This window comes from Mustelus asterias, chromosome 6 (assembly GCF_964213995.1).
Source record: "Mustelus asterias chromosome 6, sMusAst1.hap1.1, whole genome shotgun sequence".
Taxonomy (NCBI): domain Eukaryota; kingdom Metazoa; phylum Chordata; class Chondrichthyes; order Carcharhiniformes; family Triakidae; genus Mustelus; species Mustelus asterias.
In genome coordinates, this window is record NC_135806.1 from 5,560,010 (window position 1) to 5,585,563 (window position 25,554).

General features: G+C 41.6%; 1 protein-coding gene across 1 annotated transcript in view; it reads left to right on the forward strand.

Moving 5' to 3' along the window:
• Window positions 1-25,554, forward strand: part of smc5 (structural maintenance of chromosomes 5) — a 56,434-nt gene that overhangs the window by 20,137 nt on the left and 10,743 nt on the right. The window contains exons 5-18 of the mRNA XM_078213957.1: window positions 883-1,017; window positions 1,105-1,245; window positions 3,163-3,324; window positions 4,776-4,847; window positions 7,611-7,866; window positions 8,675-8,829; window positions 9,761-9,874; window positions 11,819-11,913; window positions 13,114-13,246; window positions 15,888-16,061; window positions 17,321-17,490; window positions 19,151-19,274; window positions 21,725-21,847; window positions 24,818-24,946. Of these exons, the coding sequence (XP_078070083.1) occupies window positions 883-1,017; window positions 1,105-1,245; window positions 3,163-3,324; window positions 4,776-4,847; window positions 7,611-7,866; window positions 8,675-8,829; window positions 9,761-9,874; window positions 11,819-11,913; window positions 13,114-13,246; window positions 15,888-16,061; window positions 17,321-17,490; window positions 19,151-19,274; window positions 21,725-21,847; window positions 24,818-24,946 (1,983 nt within the window). The remainder of the gene's footprint in view (window positions 1-882; window positions 1,018-1,104; window positions 1,246-3,162; window positions 3,325-4,775; window positions 4,848-7,610; window positions 7,867-8,674; window positions 8,830-9,760; window positions 9,875-11,818; window positions 11,914-13,113; window positions 13,247-15,887; window positions 16,062-17,320; window positions 17,491-19,150; window positions 19,275-21,724; window positions 21,848-24,817; window positions 24,947-25,554) is intronic.

A 25,554-nucleotide genomic window follows, 5' to 3' on the forward strand; every position in this document is an offset into this window, starting at 1 on the left:
ACCCTAGGACTTTTGATCTAAAAGCATAGGTATCCATGTTAAAGTGTAAAATAATATTTTTTTGGAAAATGTTGGATATTTTAATAAGCTTTTAAACAGTCTGGGTTATAATGTGTATGGGAGAGAAATACTTGATATTGTGAATGCTTCCTGGTAATCTAATTTTCTAGCTGCCCATTAATACTCCCCCACTTCCTCCCACACAAATAATTTTTAACTTTAGAAACTTCTGAATTAAACCTAAATTCAAAAGGTAATAAGAAAAGTTGTATACCCAAAGAGCTAGTCAGTGCTGAAAGGGTGAGTCCTAACAGGGATGGAAGGAGACTTGTATGGCGTGGGTATGGGCTATTTTTTGCTGAGCTTTGATTATATTTCAATGAGCAGCACTCTGAAATACCACAAGTTTCAGAATGGAGGTGTTAAGAACAGATATAAAAAACGAACCTTTCAGTATTTAGGGTAGGGAGGGATAGATGCAATGATTCCTATGTTGTTTGCCAAATCTTGCACTTCATCTCACTAAATTGGTGAGTAAGGTGAGTAACTGCTGCTTAGAGCCTCGTGCTGGAAAGAACAGAGTACATTGCAGCAGATTATTTCAAAACAGTTTTAAAAAATCACTTAAGGCCCCCCCCCCCCCCCCCCCTCCAAGAGAAGAAAGCTGTTTTCATGTACAGAATGTTGCAGAATTAGTACTAAACATGCTTTCCTTTTTATTGTTCCTATCTCTGCCAAAATGTTAATAACATCTTGGATCGAGCACAGTTCCTTGGTATAAAATTGCTGAATGGAGCAGTTTAGTCTTCATGTATCTGTTAAAATTTTATTTATTTTTTTGGTTGCGTTTGCCATTCAGCATGATTGGTGTTCATTTTACAGGAGAAAGTTGGGGAGTTTGCAAAAATGTCCAAAATTGAGCTGCTGGAAGCAACAGAAAAATCAGTTGGCCCGCCAGAAATGTACAAGTTTCACAGCGATTTAAAGAATTACCACGAAAAGGAGAAGGAACTGGAGGTAGGCGGAGATTTGTCTTTGTTGTTGCAAGCACTGTCTGGCTCTTACCTGGCAGCATCCAAAATGATTTGTTTAATGCATTTGTAGAATACGTGTAAAGAAAAATCGGCTGCCCTGGAGAAAATGAAGCAAAGGAATGAACGCAGTGAGCAAGATGTACAGCGGTATTACGAACGACAGCGACATTTAGATAAAATAAAGATGTTGGAAAGAAAGCGGCCCTGGGTGGTAAGTTATGACATTGTAATGACGTGAGAAAGGATTTTACCTCAGTGCTGTGGAACTGACCAGAATTCCGGTTTGTGAAACAGTGTTAGAGCTTTTGGTTTAAAGTGAATGTAAACTCATTGTGAATACAATATTTATTATCCTATCCATGAAACCAGTCTGGTGCTCCAGTTGACAAATGGATCCAGTCCAAATGTGAAATAATTTCATCTCTGGGGTTTCATTTGATGGCGTGGATATGTTGGAGAAGAATTTTCATGGTTTTGTGTGGGGTAGCATGCCTATAGTAACAATGAAAATATCATAAGTGTGTGGTACAGGCTGGATGGACCAACTAGTTTCTGTCCATCATTGTGCATATGCATGGATGGAAGTAGGCTGGCGTTGTCCTTCACATCTATAGGGGGAGATTTTGAAACTGTTTGCCTGATGGATAGAGGATATTGAATGTAACAGCCTTGTTTCTGTTGTCATCATTTTGCTGGGGTACACAGAATAGCACAGAAAGGGGCGGCACGGTGGCACAGTGGTTAGCATTGCTGCCTCACAGTGCCAGGGACCCGGGTTCGATTCCCGGCTTGGGTCACTGTCAGTGCGGATTCTGCACGTTCTCCCCGTGTCTGCGTGAATTTCCTCTGGGTGCTCTGGTTTTCTCCCACAGTCCGACAGACTTGCTTGGTTAGGTGGATTGGCCATGCTAAATTATCCCTCAGTGTACCCGAACAAGTGCCAGAGTGTGACGGCTAGGAGATTTTCACAGTAACATCATTGCAGCGTTGATGTAAGACTACTTGCGACACAAATAAATAAATAGCTGCCTGGCATCTGCCTCGAGCAAACACACCTTAATTTGGACATTTTAAGTTAGGCTTCTATGATATCAATAGGCCTCCAATTCCACTTTAGCCCTTGAACAGGGCCGAGCATATGATATGCAGGTACCACCCATTATAAGCTGCCGATCAAGCTGCGGGGGCACCAACGGCCAAGTCCTCATTGATTTTTAGATGGGGTTGAGAGGAACTGCAGAGGACCAGGCTACACAGTAGTAACCTGAGATGCTACTTGAAGTAACAGCAGTGATTGCCCTGGTCAAAGCACAGGGTGTACGTTACCGAAAGAGGGAATGATTGCCTCAAAGTGATAACTTTTTTATTTACTTCAAGGGATTGTGAGCTTCGCTGGTTTGGTGAGGATTAATTGTCTATCCCTGATTGTCCTCGAGAAGGTGGTGGTGAAGTGTGTGCTTGAACCGCTGCAGTCCATGCGGTGCAAGTACGCCCACAACGTTGTTAGGGAGGGAGCTCCAGGATTTTGACCCCGTCACAGTGAAGGAATGGCGATATATTTCCAATTCCGGATGGTATGTGGCTTCGAGGGGATAAGCTTGGTGGGAATTCTTTCAATAGCACAATTTGCAAGGATTCACCCAAACCCCTGTCGTTCCTGAATCAGTGTTGAACTTTGAAAGAATAAAGTAAACTCCAGTAAAATCTTTATCACAGGGAATGGATGGTGTGGGTTAATCAAAAATGCTGGTTAACTGAGAGTGCCATTTACCAATGGAACAGAGCACTATACTTGTACTTTGAATTAATACGGAAATGTTCAGGAAGTAAAGAGCGGTATTCTTTTTATTTCTAACCTTCAATAGTACATTAAACATCAAGTATGGAATAATAGAGTGTATAGATCCTGATAACTTTGTAATTGCTTCTGATTGGCAAAGTGATGATTTGTATTAGGGGAGCGTGAGGAATTCTGGTAGGAGAGAGTTCTGGTTGGAAGAGTTCCGGTTAACTCACAGTTTACAGCACATTGTTTGTAGATTATATAGCACTTTTATCGTCATTGTTCTGAAACCTTAAATCTATTTTCTTAAGTAAACGTCTGACTGTTGCCAGTCTTTTTTTTAAGGAATACGAGGTTGCTCGACAGGAGCACGAAGAGGTGAAGCGTGTCCGCGACCAACTGAAACAAGAACTGAAAGCGCTCAAAGAAGCCCAGGCTCCCATGACCAGGAAGATTCAAACTGTTGAAAGGCAATGTAGGGAGCAGGAAGCAAAGATAAAAGAAAAGGTTAGAAGGTTGGCTGGTGCCAGAAAGAGTTTCTGATTTTAGCCGGAGGGCAGCTTTAAATAGCATTTCATGGAGTTATACCAGTGTTGTATGCACCTGAGCTTTAACTTTGGGTATCACTTAGTACACTTGTAGAGAAAGCGAGTAGAATTGGTTGAATTGCTATGTTTTCATTTGTTGAGAATTTTTTCTTCATGTGGATGATGGTTCATTGGCTCATCATGTTTCACCCACCCAGCAGCTCTTCCCCATTCCTCTTCTATAAGTTTAGTAAATGATGAGACATGGGCTGAATGGCCTCCTTTGATCCTCTATCACTCTACTGTTACAGGGGTTTAGTTTCCACTTCACTCTTGGAATTCCATTCAAGTGGCTATCACTCTTGAATCCTAAATGTGGCTTTTACCCGTTGCTTAGGACTAATTTTCTCTTCTCCTCCTTTCCCCGATGGTGTCGATTCCTCGTTCGTGCACGATGCTTCACTGAAGTTGCCATTATTTGCGTGAGACTAAAGCAGGCAGAGTTTTACCAATCGGGCAATTGGCCCGACATCGGCAGGAAATGTGTGTCGCTGGCACACACCGACAGCTGATGGAACCTCCCCCTGAATTTTATGAGCGGCTGTTAATGAATTGGCTCTTGTTGGGGCTGCCCTGTCCGATTCAGGATGGCAGCTTGTCCCTGAGTTGCCGGCCCCATCAGATCAGGTGCAGTGGTTGTCGCTGAGGCAGGCTGGAGATCTGCTGCCTTCAGCAGGTAGGGAAAATCTTTCTTTAAACTTTGAGGAGCTTAGTGCTGGAGGAGAATCCCTTGGGTGGGGGTGGAATCACAGTGACTGGCATCCCTGGGCCTGCCTTTAGTTTCAACCCCCCCCCCCCCCCCCCCCCCCCCCCCCCAAGCCCTTTGCCCCCTCCATCTCCACCTCCCTCCCCCTCTCCTGGGTTGAGATGAGTCAAGTCAATGGGGAAATAATTTACAGGACGCTGGGGAAATCAAGGGAGAGTGGGATTGGATTGTTCAACCAAAGAGTCGGCACAGGCACAAAGGGCCAGATGGCCTCCTACCTTGTATGATTCTGTAAATGGCTGTTTGTGTGCTGAAAATTCTACATAGTAACAGTCTTGATATTATGAACACTAAATTGGAGTAAACTTGGATTGACTTTTTGTGTTTTATGCTTTTGATGACTTCTTACGTGACCGAAGGTAGGGAGTTCTTCTGGAGGTTTTTCTGCCATTATATGGGATAGGAAGTTGTCTAATTAAGTATTGGAGGGATTGCTCTGTGGTTTCTTTACTCATGCATGCAAGAATGCAGTCCTTAATAGTCTTAGCAATACCCACTGTGACATCCATCTATCCTAATTCGATTAACATATCCACTCCTTAAACTGAGGTTTTTCTGTCTTGACATAGCTCAATGGAATGATTGCAGTTGCCTGTTTTTTTCAGGGGACAGAAATTAAGAAAATCACTCAGGAATGCAAACAAAAGCAAGATTATTTGGAACGGAAGGACAAAGAGGTTGGTATGGCTCTACCTGAAAACATGTTTGCGTTCCTTGTGGTCCTCGATCTGGGACGTAGCATTACAGAGGAAATTAAAACACCTTTTCATTGGTAATGAATTGTCAGTATTGAGCATTATTAAGGCCAACTGTCTCTCAATACATGAAATGGCCTTCTTTGACCGGTGTGTGAATGAACTGTCTGCAAAAATTTGGTATCGGCAACTTCCAACGCCAACCACCTACACAGACATTCTGAAAATTGTACTTCCCATATAAATTTAGCTGCAGTGCAGATTCACCAGAATTTTATTGGAGCTCCATAGTCTGGAGTTATAGTTCTTGGAGTACAGAAGTTTAAGGAATGATCTAATTAACCTGTTTAAGATGGTTAAAATAATTGTTAGAGTAGAGAGAGAAATTATTTCCATCTGTGTTTACATGGTGGGCTGGGGTAGTCCAGAACCAGAAACCATAATTTTAAAGTTAGAGCAAGGCCATTTTGAGGTGATGTCAGGAAGCTCTTCACTCAGGGAAGAACTTTTCTGCCCCAGTTAGCTGAGCTTAGTCAGAATTTTTTAAATTCTTTCATGGGATGTGGACGTTGCTGACAAGACCGGCATTTGTTGCCCATTCCCAATTGTCCTTGAGAAGGTGGTGGTGAACTATCATCTTCAACTGTTAAACCGCTGCAGTCCATATGGTATAGGTACATCCACAGTGCTGTTAGGCAGGGAGTTCCAGGATTTTAACCCAGTAACAGTGAAGGAACAGCATTATAGTTCCAAATCAGGATGGTGTGTGGCATGGAGGGGAACTTCCAGATGATGTTACCATGTGTCTGATGCCCTTGTCCTTCAGCTGGTAGAGGTCGTGGGTTTAAGATGGTAGAGGTCGTGGATTTGGAAGGTGCTATCAAAGAACTTTGGTGAGTTGTTGCAGTGCATCTTGTATGTGGTATACATGGCTGCCACTGCATTGGTGGTGGAAGGAGTGAATGTTTAGGTTGGTGGATGGGTTGCCAGTCAGGTAGACTGCTTTATCCTGGATGGTGTCAAGTGTTTTGTGTATTATTGGAGTTGCACTCATCCAGGCAAATGGAGGGTGTTCCAGCACAATCCTGCCTTGTGCTTTGTGGATGGTAGACAGGTTTTGAGGAGTCAGGAGGCGAGTTAATCATTGCAGAATTCCCAGACTCTGACCTGGTCCTGCAGCCACAGTATTTATGTGGCTGATTCAATTCCATTCCCCCCCTCAACCCTAGCAGGTTGACAGTGGAGGAATTCAGCAATGGTATGAATGTCATTTATCAGCTCAAGCTTGAATGTTGTCCGAGTCTTGCTGCACCTGAATACAAGCTGCTCCAATATCTGAGCAGAGTCGTGAATAGTACTGAACATTGTGCAATCATCAGCAAACACCCCCACTCCTGACCTTATGATCGAAGGATGGTAGGTCATTGATGAAGCAGTTAAAGAGGTTGGGCTTGGGACACTACCCTGAGGAACTCCTACAGTGATGTCCTGGGACTGAGATGATTGGCCTCCAACAACCATAACCATCTTCCTTTTGTGCAAGGAACAACTCCAACCAGTAGAGAGCTTCCCCCTTGATTCCCATTGATTTAGTTGTTGCCAAGGCTTCTTGATGTCACACTCAGTGAGATGGTGCCTTGACTCACACCTTGCTTCTGGAATTGAACTCTCCTTTCCATGCTTTGGCTGAATTGAAGTAATGAGCTGAGTGGCTCAGGCAATAAGACAGTAAAAATGTGGGACTTGGCATTACCACCTCTGGATTAAGGAGGGAAGATCAGGTAGTTATCCTTGCTCCTAATTAACATTAGTTAGGTCATAATTAGAATACTGTATGCATTATGAGCGTCTCAGTTAAAAAAGGATATTATGCTACACAATCCCAATGGCTTTAGAATCTGATGATGCCAGTGTAAGTAATATCAGTACAAAGGAAGATTGAGACACTTGGATTATTTCTATAGGAACAGAAAAAGCTACGGGGAAACTAAATTGAGCTTTTGAATGAATTTTGTTTTGTTAATGAATCCAGTAAACTTCATTAAAGGAAGCTCTTTGTGAATGGTTCACAAGTATCTCCTGTCCACACGAGGCTTCTCATTAAACGAATGTTGCGTTATTCCGGGAGAAGAGGAATCAGCTGGACTTTCCATCCACACTGATCTTTATCCATTGACCATAATGCACCTGAGGATATTGTGCAAGGCCGAGATCAAAAATTGGGCATGAAAATTTGCGCCTTGAAGCTGACTTGAAAATAGTACAATTAATTGTTGCACATTATTACTTTTCTGGTGTCCATAAACGTGTAATACTAGTGTTATGAAGCAGTTTTCAAGTTGAAGGGGATCTAATTCAGTTTTTTAATTTGGCTACTATTTTGGTTTAATTGAGTGAAGGCACAGCTGCTTCACAGCTCCAGGTACCCGGGTTCGATTCCCAGCTTGGGTCACTGTCTGTGTGGAGTTTGCCCATTCTCCCCGAGTCTGCATGGGTTTCCTCCGGGTGCTCCGGTTTCCTTCCACACTCCAAAGATATGCGGGTTAGGTGCATTGGCCGTGCTAAATGAACCCTTAGTGTCCCGGGGTGCATAGGTTAGAGGGATTAGCGGGGTAAATATGTGGGGTGACGGGGGTAGGGCCTGGGTGGGATTGTTGTCAGTGCAGACTCGATGGGCAGAATGGCCTCCTGCACTGTAGGGATTCTTTGATTTCTATGATTCTATGAAGGACTTTTTTCTCCAAGGTGGAAGAAGTTCAGCAACGTTTAAGAATGAAAACCGATGAGGAAATTGACCGCCAGAAAAGAATCAGCAACACCAAGAAAATGATCGAAGATCTGCAGGACGAACTGAACACCACCATGAATTCCGACCACGTGCAGCCGGAAATAGACCAGATCAGCAGTGCCCTCCGGAAAGTTCAGCAGGATAAGGGAGCTGTTGACAGTGAGAAAATAGACCTGCGAAGAGAGAAGGAAAATCTGGAGAAAGAGAAAAAGAGTGAGTACGTTCTGGAAAGATTGCAAATTTCAGTGAGTAAAGATGTAGGGGCTGGAGGTTGGACAAGTTGGGCATGGAAAATATTAACATCTCATGAGCATCTGTAGATCAAACAGTTAAACTGGCATCACAATACCTGCATTCTCTCGCTACAGAAATCTGTAGCAAAAGTTGCCAAATGGATCCAGATAAACAACCGGTTTTTCTAATAATAATTGGCCTGAATTTAATTCAAGAATTTAAAGGTGGGGGGAGTGAGGGGTGGTGGTGGTGCTGGTTAGTACTTTAATGATTAATAAAATAATTCAAATGCCCTAAAACAGATGGTAAGTGTAATAAGTCCTTGGAGGTAGAAGTTCCTTCATCAAAATCCCTTTATTTACAAGCCTGACAACTGCATACAGAATGCTTTCTGTTAGCAGTCTACACTAGGAGTTCCAGAGGAACCGGCACTCCTGGCTACGTACAAAGCAAAAGGCTCCCTGATTGGCCCATCAATTTGTCCCTGAATCAGGGAGTTTGCATTCTAACAGGCCCACCTCAATTGCCTGATTAAAGTCGTTATAGTAAGATTAAAATTGCATGGTGAATTTTTATGGCGAGAAAGATATGTTGTAATATTCAATTTAGAAATCTTTTTGGTGATCAGCACTGGTATAAATACTTTGGTAGGCTGCTTTGATTAATTCCTGCCAATATTAATGTTATACTAAGCTTGTGGCATTTGCAGCAACTTTTTATGCTCACTTATGGTCAGTGCAAAAATTTGGGTGACCTGTTAACTAATGTACCATCATTTGAAACACAGATGTTATGGCTAATATAAAGAGACTTGAAGATATGATGCACGTCAAAGAAGCAAATCTTCGAAAACGGTTCAAAGATACGTACAATGCTGTCTTGTGGTTGAGGCAGAACAGGAATCGATTCCGTGGGCACATCTATGAGCCAATTATGCTCGAGGTAAAAGTTCTCTTTTCAGCTACGAGTGAATTGGTGGTGACATCATTTACAGTTGGTTAAAGAAAGCGATATGTGCTTTAATTGTGTTTGTTTTCCTGTTTTATTTTTGCACTGTTCTGTACTGTTGTTCAGAGTGTCCATTAACACAGCAGGACATGGGATTGCAGCAGGACACAGCAAAGTGTCCATTTTGCAGAAAACACAATCTGTTTCTTCAATTGTCTGTTGAAGTTTTGAAAAATACTATTGAATGAGTATCCCCCCCCACTCTGAGACAACGTATTCCAAATCCAAATCACTTGTTGTCAAAAGAAATAAGTTATTCCCTCAGTTGCTTCTGGTGCTAATCACCTTAATTCTGTACTGGCTGCTTATTGTCTGATCAGTAGGCTGGGAGACTCGTGTGAGGCATTAGCACTAATCTGTTCATATACCTGTAATTCTGTTTTAATTTTGTGATATTAACGATTGCTGTTTTATTTATCATACAAGCTTTTATAAGCCTCCCTCCCACACACCCTTATTTCATCTCCCCTGTACCCTCTCCACATTGGAATCAGGAGTTATTGCCGTCTCCTCCTCTACTCATAATGGGAATTGCAAATATTCCTTCAAACTGTATTCTTCCTACAATCCTCAAGATCTTTGAAACCAACATTTGGTGACAGTTAACTAGTTATCTTCTTTTGCTCTTTGCAGTCCCGTTGGTGCCCTGTGCCTTGCTAACCTTGATCCTTCAACTTTCCTTTTCAGTGGTTAAAAATAATGACCCATCTTTTCGGAAGTGGAATCCCATGAAATGCATAAAAGTTGCTTTCAGCTCAGTTATGTTGGTCAGGAGTTTGTGGATTATTCTTGTATCAGCATAAATCGTGAAAAATGTTTTACCCATTTTTATCTTTGTTCTCCATTTTCTTTTACCTCTTTGCAGCTTAATATGAAGGATTCAAGAAATGCCAAGTACATCGAAAATCACATTCCACTGAATGACCTGAGGGCCTTCGTTTGTGTGAACATGGATGATATGGGTGCATTCCTTAGTGAGGTCAGTGCAAGCACAGATTTCCACCAGTTGCATTTGCTTTGGTCTTTCACCAAGCAGATTTAAGAAAGGAATTGTTTTAAATATCTCCTTAGTAGGAGTGTTTTAGCTAAAGTGAATTAAATCTGTTAATTTTCTTGGCTGTGCCTCTCTGCAAGTCCTCCTCTTTCATAGCCCCACGTCACACACTGGTTCATTTCACCATGCTCTCATTTATCTCCCATCAGCTCTGCAGATCTCTGCAGTCATCCAAAGCTGAATTGGCACCCGTACAATCGAGCGACTTGCTTTACTTTATATTGCACCCATTTTACTAATATTTAATTGGTGCACTAATCAGCTGAAATGCTTATTTTGGGCACCTAACGTGCAGGTTGGCGTTATTACTGAGTAGAAAGCTTCCAGTATTGACCTGTTCACTGATCTTGTGCAAGAGAATCAACTAAACCTGGGCTGGGGGCAGTGTAAACTGGCCTGGAGTTTTCACTTTATTTTGGTAGGACTTAGTTTGCCTGCTTAACTTTTTTTAAAGACTTTTTACGAACACGTATCCTGCAAAGGTCTAACAAGATGAAGCCGCCCTTTTGTACCAACACCTTGTATTAAAGAAGCCATTTTGTGATTTGATCACCTGCCAAAGTATGCAATATTAGTATATTGATCACTAGTATTGTACAGTAGCAACTGACCAACAGCAGATAATTATTAGAAGAGTATCTCATTTACTCTAATCAAAGAATAAATAATTAATCGATCAGTTGATGAAAGTGAAATTATATCTATTTCTGTATTTTTCTGCGACATTCCTATCTCCATTTTAAACATGCTGTGATAGCATGTTGTGAGAAAGGAACTGTACTATCCAGTGGAGGCGTACATCAAAACAAACTGTCCTTGACTTAGTCTAGTACTGGGCCTAATTAGTAAGGTACTTGTGCAGTATTGGCATAAAGAATAGATATTAAAATGACTTATTATGGTCATGTTTAAGGCAATCTGTGCAGTTGAACAATCCTTTGAAATTAACCTGTACAACATTATTGATCAATTGGCTATGAACAGCTTTGAATTAAGGTGAGGGAATGCCAGAATTAGATATAAAATAGGATTTTGGGAGCCATCTTGTTGGTGTACATCAAGTGAAGGGAAACAGGGTGCACTGTGTATTCTCGGGGAGGAAGATAGAATTCCTGTAGGCATGGGAACAATGGTGTATCATGGAGCCCAGGGAAAGAGACAGAATTCCTGTTGGCCTGAATCCCGGATAGTGCAGTTTTTCTCCGAGACAGAGAGAGAATTCCTTTTGGCTCGAGGCATCAAGGTCATTTTTGACTTCTGGATTGGCCATCCATTTGAAGTTGTGAAGATGAAATTTGGGGCCTGCGAGTAATTAGGCCATACACAGCTAAATTTAAATTTATTAAAATACCCTTTTAAACTAACAGCGGGGCAGAAATCCAAGTTCATTTGTGTGTGTGTTCGTGTAAAAGGGAATTAGTAAATGTTGGAAAGATTGTGTGGGAGACGAGGGCTGAGAAAACTGGAAGGAACGGTGGCACAGTGGTTAGCACGGCTGCTTCACAGCTCCAGGGACCTGGGTTCGATTCCCGGCTTGGGTCGCTGTCTGTGTGGAGTTTGCACATTCTCCTCGTGTCTGCGTGGGTTTCCTCCGGGTGCTCCGGTTTCCTCCCACAGTCCAAAGATGTGCGGGTTAGGTTGATTGGCCAGGTTAAAAAAAAAAATTGCCCCTTAGAGTCCTGAGATGCGTAGGTTAGAGGGATTAGCAGGTAAATATGTGGGGGTAGGGCCTGGGTGGGATTGTGGTCGGTGCAGACTCAATGGGCTGAATGGCCTCCTTCTGCACTGTAGGGTTTCTATGATTTCTATGAACTTAAACTGAAATGATTTTTCCAGAGAGGTTAATTGACACAAACGTTATACGTGCAGGTTCGTGACAAACAGAGGCTAAAGGTGAATGCAGTGTGCGCTCCTTCCACCTCAGCTGCAGGGAGACAACCTACCAGACCAATTCAAGAACTTCAGTAAGTAATTTATGTTTTTAATTCTGCCTGTTTAAAATTAATTACTTTTAAATTATGAAATAATAACTAGGCTAAGCACGAGGTTAAAATTGTATTCATTTACAAATTTGGCATTTCAACAATCTTGTCCTTGACATGTGGCAGAAATGAGATCTCATTCAAGCAGAATCATCAGCACATTCATTAAAAAGCGGTTTGAGTTTTTTGCATTCTGCTTTTTGTTATACCTGACTAGTTTTAGAAAAAGCTTGAGAGATTTACCCTACTCCTCTGTCATAGAATCATAGAAACCCTACAGTACAGAAAGAGGCCATTCGGCCCATCGAGTCTGCACCAACCACAATTCCACCCAGGCCCTACCCCCATATCCCTACATATTTTACCCACTAATCCCTCTAACCTACGCATCTCAGGACACTAAGGGGAAAATTTAGCATGGCCAATCAACCTAACCCGCACATCTTGGACTGTGGGAGGAAACCGGAGCACCCGAAGGAAACCCACGCAGACACGAGGAGAATGTGCAAACTCCACACAGACAGTGACCCAAGCCGGGAATCGTACCCAGGTCCCTGGAGCTGTGAAGAAGCCGTGCTAACCACTGTGCTACCGTGCCACCCATTCTCTGTAATTGTGTATAATTCTATTAATCGCATAACAGTTTTTCATAATAATCAAAAATACCAGATTCTTATATTTATCTCATTTAATATTTTAACAGATCTATTTTTGATCTGTATGCAAGCAACTCATGCAGTCAGAAACGGCCTGAATTTAGATTTACATCATCTTTGCACCATTAAGTCCACTGCATGCCGTGTTAATAATTTTCATCTAAATTCTTGAATCACTTTGTTTTGTACAAGTCATATAACATTTCACTCTTGATCTTACTATGTTACAATATGTTGTTTGTTTTACTTTCCATTTTGCTTTCATTCACTTTATCATCTTGTTTAATGTAATTGTCACAGTAACTGGCAGATTTTATATTTTTATACTGCTTAACTACAATTTTTTTAAACTTGAACTGTTAACGTGGCAACAATCACTGCTACTGGTTGGGCGCATCTTCAGTAACAAATAAAAGTCTGTGTAATTTGCGCAGTTGAGTTCCCTCGCTCCTTTGTAAACCATACTTTTCAACTTTTTGTTCTATGGTATCCCATTTAACAATCACCTGTCTTTTATTTTAAACAGAACATATGGCTTTGTATCCTACCTGCGAGAGCTGATTGATGCACCAGAACCTGTAATGAGCTATCTATGCGATCAATACAAAGTTTACGATGTTCCCGTAGGGACTACACGGACCAAGATGATGATCGAAAAGGTAGACGTTCTTAATTGATCTTTATTTTGAAAGTACATCAAGTGACCAGTTGATCCATTTAGAGTGTGCCATTTAGCTGAGGCAACATGATCCTCCAAATCACTCACTGACTAGGGGCAATGTTGTTTCTTGGGAGAGGGATTGATGAAAGGATTTTCTTTTTAAACCCCAGATTAGCTCAGAGTATTCAGATTAATTCCTCTTTAGCCTCTGATTAAAAACAAGGGTAACAGGACCACATTGTGCATTAGACACCATCTTCAGGTTTTAGTTCAGTCGGGCAGCATGGTCGGTACAGGCTTGGAGGGCCGAAGGGCCTGTACCTGGGTTGTAATTTTCTTTTTGTTCAGGGATATTTTATGTCAGCCTCCAATGTTTGCAATGAGCATTATTTGCTGCAGAAGCTGGCAACGTATTGCAAAAGCAAGTGGTTCTGTGAGGAAAGACAAACCTGTGAACATCAAACTCCGTTCCAGCTGGCATAACTAGTTGGCATGTCCTGTTACTCTGCTAATCTATCCAATTCAAACAATCTGTCTTTGTGTAGATTCTTCGAAATTTAAAATCATAGATTGGAACAATACAACACATTTGTACCATCTTGCCAATCAATTACATTTTCCCAGAGTCTACTTTTTTTTAAAGAGTGACAAGTCCCCGCTTCATAACTGTGTCCTAATATCTAAGTCTAGCTAAGATTTTGGACAAGATATGGATCTAGTGACTCTCATCTGAATCTTTTCCAAGACATCTATCTCCAATTCCCTCTCTAACCCAGGATCTGCCCCCTGTTCCCACAGGACTGTCTTGTGTTGTAACTTATGGTAGTATCTTGTCAAACAATTTCTGAAAACAATACAACATTCAGACATTGACCCAGTCGCAAGTCGCACCTTTGCAACCACGTTGGTCAGAAAATACATTTTTCCTGATGTCATGTTGCTTCACTCTAAGAGCACCTTCTCTATATAGGGGGTTATGGAGTATATAATGATCTCTTCTCCTATAACCAATGTCCTGCTCATACGTCTATAATCTCACAGTTCAAACTTGCTTCCTTTCTTGAATATCAGCACAACATTTAGCCACCCTCCAGTCTTCAGGAATAACCGTGGACCCCCCCAAGTGAGCTATTACATATACAAGCAAGGTTCGGAATTAGCTCAGCTCCCATTTCTTTAACATCAGATAAATGCAAAAGTTAAATACTACATTTGTTGCGAGCCTGAAATAAAAATGGAAAATGTTGGAAATACTCAACCGATCTGACAGCCTCTGTAGAGTTATTGTTTCAGGTCAATGATGTTTCATCATCTCTAACTGAGGAAGGTTAGAGATGTAACCGCTTTTATGCACGAACAGGTACAGTGAAAGGCAGGAGGAGATAAAGAATTACAGGGGAGGTCTGCTGAAGCGGAAGGCAGAAATGGTAAAAAGATGATGGTAATGGGGCAAGTAAAGAAACACAAGATAAGCCTAAGAGAGGTGTCAATGGGAATAGTGAAATCATCAAGATAATACTAAATTCTGTCTGGACCAGTAATTCAATCCGATTCAAGACCTCTTATTCTCTCCAAGGTTAGGTCTACATCTCCTTTGGCCCCTTGCTCCTTTGGCCCCTTGCTCCTTGAGTATTGACGAGACATTTTCACACATCCTTCTATGAGATTTTAAACTGAGGCCTATATGGCACTATATTGAAGAAGAGCAAGGGAGGTGATTCTCTCTAGTATCAGGGCCAATATTTATCCTTCAGTTGAAATCACTAAAAACAGGTTGTAGTTATTAACAGATTGTTGTTTGTGAGAATTTGCTATGTGCAAATTGGTTGTTGTATTTCCTAAGGTGACTTCACTTCAAAAGTAGTCTATTGGTTGTTAAGCACTTTGAGGCATCCAGTGATTTTGCAAGGTGCTGTCGGTGCTATATATATGCAGGTCTTTTTCTATTGTGTTTACCTTGCTTCCCCTTGAATTCATTTGTGCTACTTGCCTCAACTACTACTTGTAGTAGTGAGTTGCATATTCTCATAACTCTCTGGGTAAAGATGTCACTCTTGAATTCCATGTTGGATATATTTGTGACTATCTTATATTTATGACCCCTTGTTTTGATCTCTTCCACAGGTGGAAACTCCTTCTGCAGTAACACTTTCATAATTAGAGCTCTTATGATCAGATGAGATGTCTGTGATTATACCTGATAGATTATCAAATAAATAAATCCGAGACATTGAAGAAATGTATGCTTTTGGCAGCAAAGTTATTTTGTTAAGGGCGATGGGTATCCAGTCAATCTAAGAATAGATATTAGGAAATAGCTACTCAGCTGTTTACACTGATATTTTTACAATAATCAAGCAGGTTACTTTGCGATGTTCAAGAAGTTTCCTGATAGTATTTCCTTGATTTGCATTATATCTGGTTGCACAATTCTGTTAAGCTGTGTACAGGTTTGATACAAGCTGTGCTAAAACATATGTTGAATTTTAGGAAGAGAATACTGGTCCAAGATTTATTTCCATCAACATTTTTGGAGTTGTTTAAAGCAGAATGTTGCTCTACATGGAGTCTGAATCTCCAAGGTGAAAGTGGAGCAATCTGTACCACAGTACCATAACAGCTTTGTTGATTTTCTGCAGGTGATAAACGAAACACAACTGCGTCAGATCTACACAGGAGAAGAACGATACACTGTAAAGAAATCCATTTATTCGAATAAAATCATTTCAAGCAACACGCAGTTGAGAGATGCAAGGTTTCTCACTATTCAGGTGGATGCGGAGGACAGAAGGCGGTTGGAGGATCAGTCAAAAGTAAATCTCATACAATTATATTGGCTTTTGGTATGCATGTGGAAGGAGGAAAACATCATTCTTGTTCTGTATTTAGGATAATGGATCCCAGACACCCCATGCTCCAATTACTTGATCTTGATGCGTCAAGTGTTATAGAGGGCTTAACAGATGCTGAGAGGTTGTTTCCCCTGGCTAGAGTCCCCTTGTGTGGTGTATTAGTTGTTGAAAAAAGTTGGATTTCTTTGGTAAAATCAAAATCCTGCCCCCTCCATTGCTACTAATTGATTTCTTATTTTGGCTAATGATGCAAGATTTTTGAATCAGGATGTTCTCAGCTGAGGGGGTGGTCAATCATGGCCCCTTAAGCATCCATGAACAGGTTTCAAGGGTTGACCAAAAGTTTCCAAATGTGTACTGTTTACAATTCATTTTTTGTGTCCCTCCTCAACTGTTACAATCCTTTCAAAACTGATCTTTTCTGATCTTTGCTTTTTAAAAATACTTGCGGCGTTTAATTTGAATTGCAAAGGCATTTCCTTTCAGATGAGAGTTTGCTGGATAAAAATATGTTTCACCTGTCTCCCGGGGAAAGATGTCTGCTTTAAACAGTTGACCAGCTGTGCACTCGCGTGAGACCATGACACTGAGGTTGTCAGATTTTAATATGTGCAGTGGCCTGCGGGACGAAGTTTGAGTCCCCAGGAGGTCAGAGTAAACTAGTGAGGCAGTCAGATAGGAGATTTGTGATCCAGGTGGGTCTCTTGGCCTCTTCACTGTCTCTCGGCATTTGTTTCATCCTCACAGCTTGGGGCCTCAAAGCCCTTCTCACTCACATTTGTTTTTGCTGCTTCATTTTTCTCCCTGAACTAAGATCAATTAATAAAGTTTATTTATTTGTCGCAAATAGTACATTAACACTGCAGTGAAGTCACTGAAAATTCCCTAGTCGCCACACTCTGGCGCCTGTCTGCCTGTAGTAGCCTGCATTCTCAGCATGTGAGTTGCCTGATGGAGACAAATTGGAACCACGTAAACAACAGAATTTTAAACATACCCCTTACAAGAAACATGATATACATTTCCTAAGTGCACAGTATCATCACAGTGAGAGAAACAGGTGTTAAGGGTGACACAAAGGAACTACACTCTAATGGTACAGTGTCACTGATTCTCCAGTTGGATAGTTGTCTTTTAACTTGAATGGGAGGGTTAAACACCCACAGCGACAAATCAAAGGCTGTGGAATATAATGAATTGGACGTCTGCTTCATTCACAGGAAGTAACTGCAAATCTGCAAGCAGTAGAGGCACGCATTGCTGAATTTTCTGAGAGACAGCGACAACTTGAGCGTAAAGATAATGAACTGAGGACAAAGAAGAAAGAACTTTTGGAGATGAAGAGCAGGAGAAGGCAACTAGAGCAAAAAATCAGCACAAAAAATGATAGGTATGGGCTCTGCCTCACATTGCTTCCAGGTTGTTTAACCCATCTCCAACCGCTCATCTCTACGTCGTCAAGATACCAATTATGTCCATTCACATTTTAGACAAAGAAGAATGCGATCTTGCACAGCTGGAAAATCTTTATTTTTTTCAAAAACTGCCCAGTAAACTGGCCCCAGCCCAACAAAGAAAGCTGAATGAGCTGTGCAAATATCTGGCTAGGTGTTTTTGATGGACTGGTTTCTGAGGGTGAAGTTTTATTACCCTAGTGTAATCTAGTGATAGATAAGTAGCAGGAGAGTATAAACTAGTAGAATATGGGGTATATGTGTGTAAAATTAAATAACGTTTTATGAAACAATTTAGGAAGAAGACTTTGTTACCTTACATGTGGAGGATGTACCCCATTTCATAATATTTTTTTATATTGGGGATTGGACACGCTAATATTTGAATATTCCTTGACTTTACATTTCAAATGGCTGCTTCAAATTCTTGTTACATTTTTGGGAACATTTTTAATTACTAGCGTTAATGTGATGACTTTGCTCCTGTCATTTCAAATCAAAGACAGTGTTTAAAATTCCACAGTTTCTTTTGGATGTGACTGCGTGAATAGCATTTTCTGTTCATTTTCCTCATGCATTGCGTAACTGAGATCATTACGTTCAATTCTGGTTTGACACTCTTTGACACAAGAATGCCTCTAGATACAAGCAAGATAATGCGGATGCTGGAATCTGAAACATAAGCAGAAAATGCTGGAAAATCTCAGCAGGTCTGACAGCGCCTATGGGGAGAGAATAGAGCAACGTTTCGAGTCTAGATGACCCTTCGTCAGCTCTTCGCTGTCAGACCCGTTGAGATTTTCCAGCATTTTCTGTTTTTGCCTCCAGATACAATTGTAAAGCTTATGACCCAACTTTGAATTATCCAATATCCACCCAAATTGTGTAACATCCAATGCAAAATGCACCTTGAATAATGTACACCCTGGCATCGGACTGTATTCCTGTAAAAGGCAAATGCTGCTTGAAGCTGGCATTATTAGCCAAGCTTTTTCTGCTCTTGGATACACTCTGCAGCAAAGTGCAAAACAACTACCGTGTATCAGACCTGAAATCTGCTTTATTAGCTTATGTGCCTTTGGAAGGATGACTTGTTACAGCTTCAGATAAGATGGGGGCAATGCCTCATCTTGTCAGCTTGGATCTTGTTTGTGTCTCTTGTGGGGATCATGAATTGGATTCAATTGTAATTTAGATTGAATAACTATTGGGAAAAAAATAAACTTCAGATAATAGTTAAAACAGAGGCAGTGCTGACACATGAGCCAGTAGCAATTGAAACAGCTTCTAAACTTGTCTTAACAACTCTGCGTTGACTTTGACCCTTTTCGGTAACTTATGTAAGGCATGAACCTGAAACAGATTAACTCTGAAAACTATTGGGCTGACAAGTTGTTAGTTGGCAGCTTTAATCAGGCACTAGGTTTGCAGTTGTTAGTTTAGTTATCAGTGCATACTGCATGAGCATACTATAATTACTTGGTAACATTGATAAGTAACAAAGCATTTTGCTGAGGTGAAGATAGTCTTGACACTGGAAGTACTTGAATGTTAACAGATGACCTACTCTCCTCTCATTTAACAACTTGTTGTCAGTCTGAAGCAGATGGAGATGGATACTATCAATCTTGAAGAGGAAGAACGAAAGGCTAATGTGAAAATGAAAGCAATCTATGCTCAAAAAGCCAAAATAGTTTCGGAATTAACACAGCTTATTAGGGTGAGTCTTGAAATAATTTTTTTGTCGTTCAGTATCTCCACAAAATATATTGCTCCCGTATCTCCTTAATTCAATTGAATAAGTTTTCTTTTGCAAAATACACTGGAATTTTGTTTTTAATTTGTAAAATTATTCGCTTTATTTTTATGAAGAAAATAATCACTGGCTTGTAAAAATACTCAGCTATATGAACAAATCACAGAGCTGTACTGTTTAAATGAAAGCATATTCAAATATTTGAGACCCTAAAGGAACTTTTTGAATGCAGAAATAGCTACTTGTTTTAAACGAAAAAAGCATTAGCTTTAAAATTACCCATGTGGTGCTCACTTACAAAAGCTATGCCTTGATTTTAAAATTCTCATCCTTGTTTTCTCATCACTCCATGGCCTCCGCACCACTCCCTATTTTGGTAACCTTTTCCAGCTCATAACTGTCTGAGAATCTTTGTGTTCCTCCAGTTCTAGGCCCTTGCACTAGATTTTAGGCACTCCATCTTCAGCTACCTAAGCTATGAAATACATTCCCTAAATCTTTCCACCCCTCGCTCCTGTTTTAAGATGCTTCTGATTGGATGATGTTTTTAATAGCATTCCTTTTAACCTCAGTGAGCTAGAGGACAAATAGGAATGATCAGAGGCTGCTGTTCACAGGTTAACTTGTGTCGTGTTCGGTTTGGAATAATTTAAGAGATTTGTAGGAGCAACTAACTTAGACTTACCATGTCAAATTATCTCAAGATAAATATATCATTGGTGGCAGGATTGCAGGGAAGTTGACTGGAGGAACCTGGAGTACATTTTGACATTTGGGTTTTCTATAGGACTCAAGTGCCACTTAAGAAAAAGAATCTTAGAATTGTATAGCATAGAAAATGAAGCCATTTGGCTCATCAAGGCTGTACTGGCTCCTTTGAAGAGTAATCCACTCTTCTGCTCTTGCCTCACATCCCTACAGTGCTTTTACTCCAAATATTTATCCAATTTCCTTTTGGATGTTACGATTGAATCTGTGTCTACAACCCTTTCAGGTAGCGTATTCCAGATCACAACCACTTATTCTTTTTTTTAAAAAATCTTTTTATTCTTGTTTTCCTTTGTTCATTTGTCCATCGCCTTAAATTTGTGTCCCTTGGATTTCAACTCTTGAGCCATTGTGTTCGGTCTATTTAAACTCTTCTTGGTTTTAAGCAACATTATCAAATCTCTTGACCTTCTCTGCTGTAAGGAGAACAGCCTCAGCTTCTCCAAAATATCGATGTAATTAATCCATCATCCTTGAAACCATTCAAGTAAACCTCTTCGAAACATAAAAGATAGGAGCAGGAGGAGGCCATTTGGCCCTTCGAGACTGCTCTGCCATTTATTACGATCATGGCTGATCATCCAACTCAATAGCCTAATCCTATAGAAACATAGAAGATAATAGATCTTTTGTACCTTCTACAAAGCCTTCACATCCTCCCTACAGTGGAGTATTCAGAATTGCACATACTGCTCCAGCTGAGATGCAAGTAGCAAGAGAGAATCTAATCAGCTCTCCTTGGCATCCAAAGGAATTGTGTCATTGAAATTCCCACTATCAACATCTAGGGGTCACCATTGACCAGGAAATTGCATACTGTGGTTACAAGAGCAGGTCAAAGGCTAGCTTTCTGCACAAGTAACTCGCGCCTTGATACCTCGAAGCCGGTCTGTTATCTATACGGCACAAATCGGGAGTGTGATGAAATTGTCCTCATTTGTCTCCACCATCTCCAATAACAGTTAAGAAGCTCAATACTATCCAGGACATAGCAACCCAGCTGTTTCACACCCCATCCACTTAAACATTCACTTCCTCCACCAGCTGTGCACAGTGGCAGCAGTGGGCACCATATACACGATGCACCACAGCAAGTTGCCCTGGCTCCTTAATAGCTTCAGCTCAACACCACCACCTCAAGGGTAATTAGAGATGGGCAATAAATGCTGACCCTCACAGTGATGCCTACATCCCATGAGCGAATAAAATAAAAGCATTTTATAAAAGTTTAACATTTCCCATGCCTCTCTTTATAAAGCCCAAGATCCTGTGTGCTTTATTAATACTTGGAGTTATTTGCACTTCATTCCATTGTTTCCTCCCCCTCCATTCTAAGTCTCTCTTTTCCAGTGAATAGGCTGGAGAGGTAGGGCACTGAAGTCACTGTTGCACAGATTATCTGTGTAATTAATTAAGAGTTGGGGTTACACATTGACAGCTAAACACTACCACTGGAATGTTATTTCCTTGCCTTGCAATTTAGGATGTGCTGTGGAAGTTCAAAACACCATGTCCTATGAGAATGTTATTTATTTACTTTGTCGTGGCTGTTCTCATGACCGGCAGATTGGTGGAAGTTCGGGGCAAGTGAAGGAGAGATGAATTGTAACGTTTCCAGTATTAAGGTTGCAGCATTTTCTTTCCAGAGCTGCCTGACACACAACATGGAGAAAGTCGGCTCTGTCCTTGAAAACACATCGTTAACTTACCAGAAGACCCGGCTGGAAACAGAATGCAAAGAATCAGCTACGGAACAAAAGATGAAAGAGGTACTGTCTGCAGTTCAGTTGCATAGAATTACAGCTCAGCAACAGAGCATTTGGCTCAACTGGTCTGTGTCAGTGTGTGTGTGTGTGTGCCACTTGAGTCTCCTCCCACCTCACTTCTTCATCTCCTCCCACCTTCTTCATCTGGGGCAGCACGGTGGCTCAGTGGTCCGCACTGCTGCCTCACAGCACCGGGGACCCGGATTTGATTCCCAGATTGGATCACTGTCTCTGTGGAGTTTGAACATTCTCCCGTGTCTGCATGGGTTTCCCCTGGGTGCTCCGGTTTCCTCCCACACTCCAAAGATGTGTGGGTTAGGTGGATCGACCATGCTAAATTGCCCCTTAGTGTCAGGGGGACTAGCTAGGGTAAATGCATGGGGTTTTTGGGAAAGGGCCTGGGTGGAATTGTGGTTGGTGCAGACTCGATGGGCCGAATGGCCTCCTTCTGTACTATAGGATTCTATGATCTCACTCTCGCTCTATCAGCATAAACTTCAATTCCTTACCCCCTCGTATTTATCCAGCTTTTCCTTCAATGCATCTGTTCTCACAGTTCAGGTTAAAAACACTTACTGAATCGATATAATCCATACCGCTCAGTATTTTTTGGAAAAACTAGTTCAAGCACCCACCCTCAGCCTTTGCCATAAATAAAAATTGATTCAGTCTTTAAGCATCGTTTCATAGCTACTCTATTTGATTTAATTTAATTTATTGTCACATGTATTAGTATTTAGTGAAAAGTATTGTTTCTTGCGCACTGTACAGACAAGGCACACCTTTCATAGAGAAGGAAACGAGAGAGTGCAGAGTGTAGTGTTACAGTCATAGCTAGGATGTAGAGAAAGATCAACTTAATGCGAGGTAAGTCCATTTGAAAGTCTGATGGCAACAGGGAAGAAGCTGTTCTTGAGTCGGTTGGTACGTGATCTTAGACTTTTGGATCTTTCTCCTGATGGGAGAAGGTGGAAGAGAGAATGTCCGGGGTGCGTGGGGTCCTTAATTATGCTGGCTGCTTTTCCAAGGCAGCGGAAAGTGTAGACGGAGTCATTGGGTGGGAGGCTGGTTTGAGTGATGGACTGGGCTTCGTTCATGACCCTTTGTAGTTTCTTGTGGTCTTGGGCAGAGCAGGAGCCATACCAAGCTGTGATACAACCAGAAAGAATGCTTTCTATGGTGCATCTGTAAAAATTGGTGAGAGTCACAGCTGACATGACAAATTTCCTTAGTCTTCTGAGCAAGTAGAGGGGTTAGTGGGCTTTCTTAACTATAGTGTCAGCATGGGAGGAACAGGACAGGTTGTTGGTGATCTGGATATCTAAAAACTTGAAGCTCTCGACCATTTCTACTTCATCCCCATTGATGATGTAGACAGGGGCATGTCCTCTACTCCTGAAGTCGATGACTATCTCCTTCATTTTGTTGACATTGAGGGAGAGATTATTGTTGCTGCACCAGTTCACCAGATTCTCTATCTCTTTCCTGTACTCTGTCTCGTCATTGTTTGAGATCCGACCCACTAAGGTGGTGTCGTCAACAAACTTGAAAATCGAATTGATGGGAAATTTGGCCACACAGTAACAAAGCTGCTCTTTGACCCCATTCCAAACCATGAATTGCCCTATCAGGCCAACGTTTGACAAGTATGCGGCATTGAGGATAGTGGAAGAAAATTGGGTTAATTTATTAGCATGTACATAGAACATAGAACATTACAGCGCAGAACAGGCCCTTCGGCCCACGATGTTGCACCGACCAGTTAAAAAAAAAACTGTGACCCTCCAACCTAAACCAATTTCTTTTCGTCCATGAACCTATCTACGGATCTCTTAAACGCCCCCAAACTAGGCGCATTTACAACTGATGCTGGCAGGGCATTCCAATCCCTCACCACCCTCTGGGTAAAGAACCTACCCCTGACATCGGTTCTATAACTACCCCCCCTCAATTTAAAGCCATGCCCCCTCGTGCTGGATTTCTCCATCAGAGGAAAAAGGCTATCACTATCCACCCTATCTAAACCTCTAATCATCTTATATGTTTCAATAAGATCCCCTCTTAGCCGCCGCCTTTCCAGCGAAAACAATCCCAAATCCCTCAGCCTCTCCTCATAGGATTTCCCCTCCATACCAGGCAACATCCTGGTAAACCTCCTCTGCACCCTCTCCAAAGCCTCCACACGCATGTACTTTGTGATCGGTACGTGTTGTCATTGGGGTTATTAATTTAAGGAAAAAACAATACATTATTAAGAATAGCATGCACAAAAGCTTGCATCCCTGGTGTTTAAGCTTATATTGAGATTGTTGTGCTTCTCAGCTTACATAATAGAATCATATAATCCCTACAGTGCAGAAGGAGGGCATTCGGCCCATCGAGTCTGCACCGACCACAATCCCACCCAGGCCCTATCCACGTAACCTCACGATATTTATGCTGCTAATCTCCCTGACTCTGAGGGGCAATTTAGTGTGGCCAACCAACTTAACCACACATCTTTGGACTGTGGCAGGAAATTGGAGCACGCAGACACAGGGAGAACGTGCAAACTCCGCACTGTAACCCAAGGCTGGAATTGAACCCAGGTCCCTGGCACTGTGAGGCTGCAGTGCTAACCACTGTGCCACCCAATAGTAATTCACTATTTCTAAGTTTTATATTCACTCACTAACAAAATGAAATAGTACGGTTAGTTGCATATTCAGGAGAAAATATAGTGCTGGGAATTCATGGGGGAAGAAGGATGAATTGCTGCTGTTGTACACCCACTATTTAAAGAAAAACCACGAGGTGCAAGTGTTTGGTGTGTTTGGTTTAAAGTGTTCAGTAGTGAAAAAAATAATGCAATTGTTTTTGTAGTCCCTTGAGATTTATTGGGAAAATGCGAGTAAAATCCGAAATTAAAGACTTGTAACTTTTCATACATTGCTGCTTTATTCTCAAATGAAATCATTTTATTGTGGACCACAGCAACAGTATGCAGAGCTGGATGAGAAAAAACGCAGACTTCTAAATATGTGTAAAGAGCGTATGAAAGCAGCCAGGCAGATGTGCGACTTGGATCCATGTCAAAATGACATTCCTTCAGAGCTGATGACAGTAAGTACAGTTGAGCTGCTGGATTATAGCAGAGATGTAACAGAGGGAAAAGTGTGGCTGCGGCTTTTATCTGTCTGAAGTGATATTTGTCATCAAGTCTGTCATAATGATCTATATTTGTTAATGGGGCTTCAAGAATTGCAGGCTCAAAATATCAACAGTAATGACTCATATTGACTGGTGTTATTAATGAATATCATGGGCCCGATTTTACCATTTTGATTCTAAGTGCTGAATCTGGGCACAATTCAGATCCGACTTGGAAACTTGTTCTCAGGCGCCCCCCATACGCACTCAACCTGGAAAAAAAATCGTGAGTCTGAATTGCGCTGTGGGCGGGGCTTATCACACCCGAAACGCTGCTGCTCTGATAGGAGCTCTGATAGGAGCTCTGAACTGTGCATGTGCCGTGAGAAGTAAATTTGAAAAACGCTCCCATCACATCGCTCCTGGGCTGCAAAAAGCGGCCCGGGAGCAAAAGGGGGAGCGATGGCCCCCACAGGCATCACCCCACCCTCACAACATAACTGTCCCCCTTATCCACCCACCCCTCTCGCAACCCAGACCGATTGCAACCCCCTGCCCCCTTCCTCTCCACCGATCGCTCG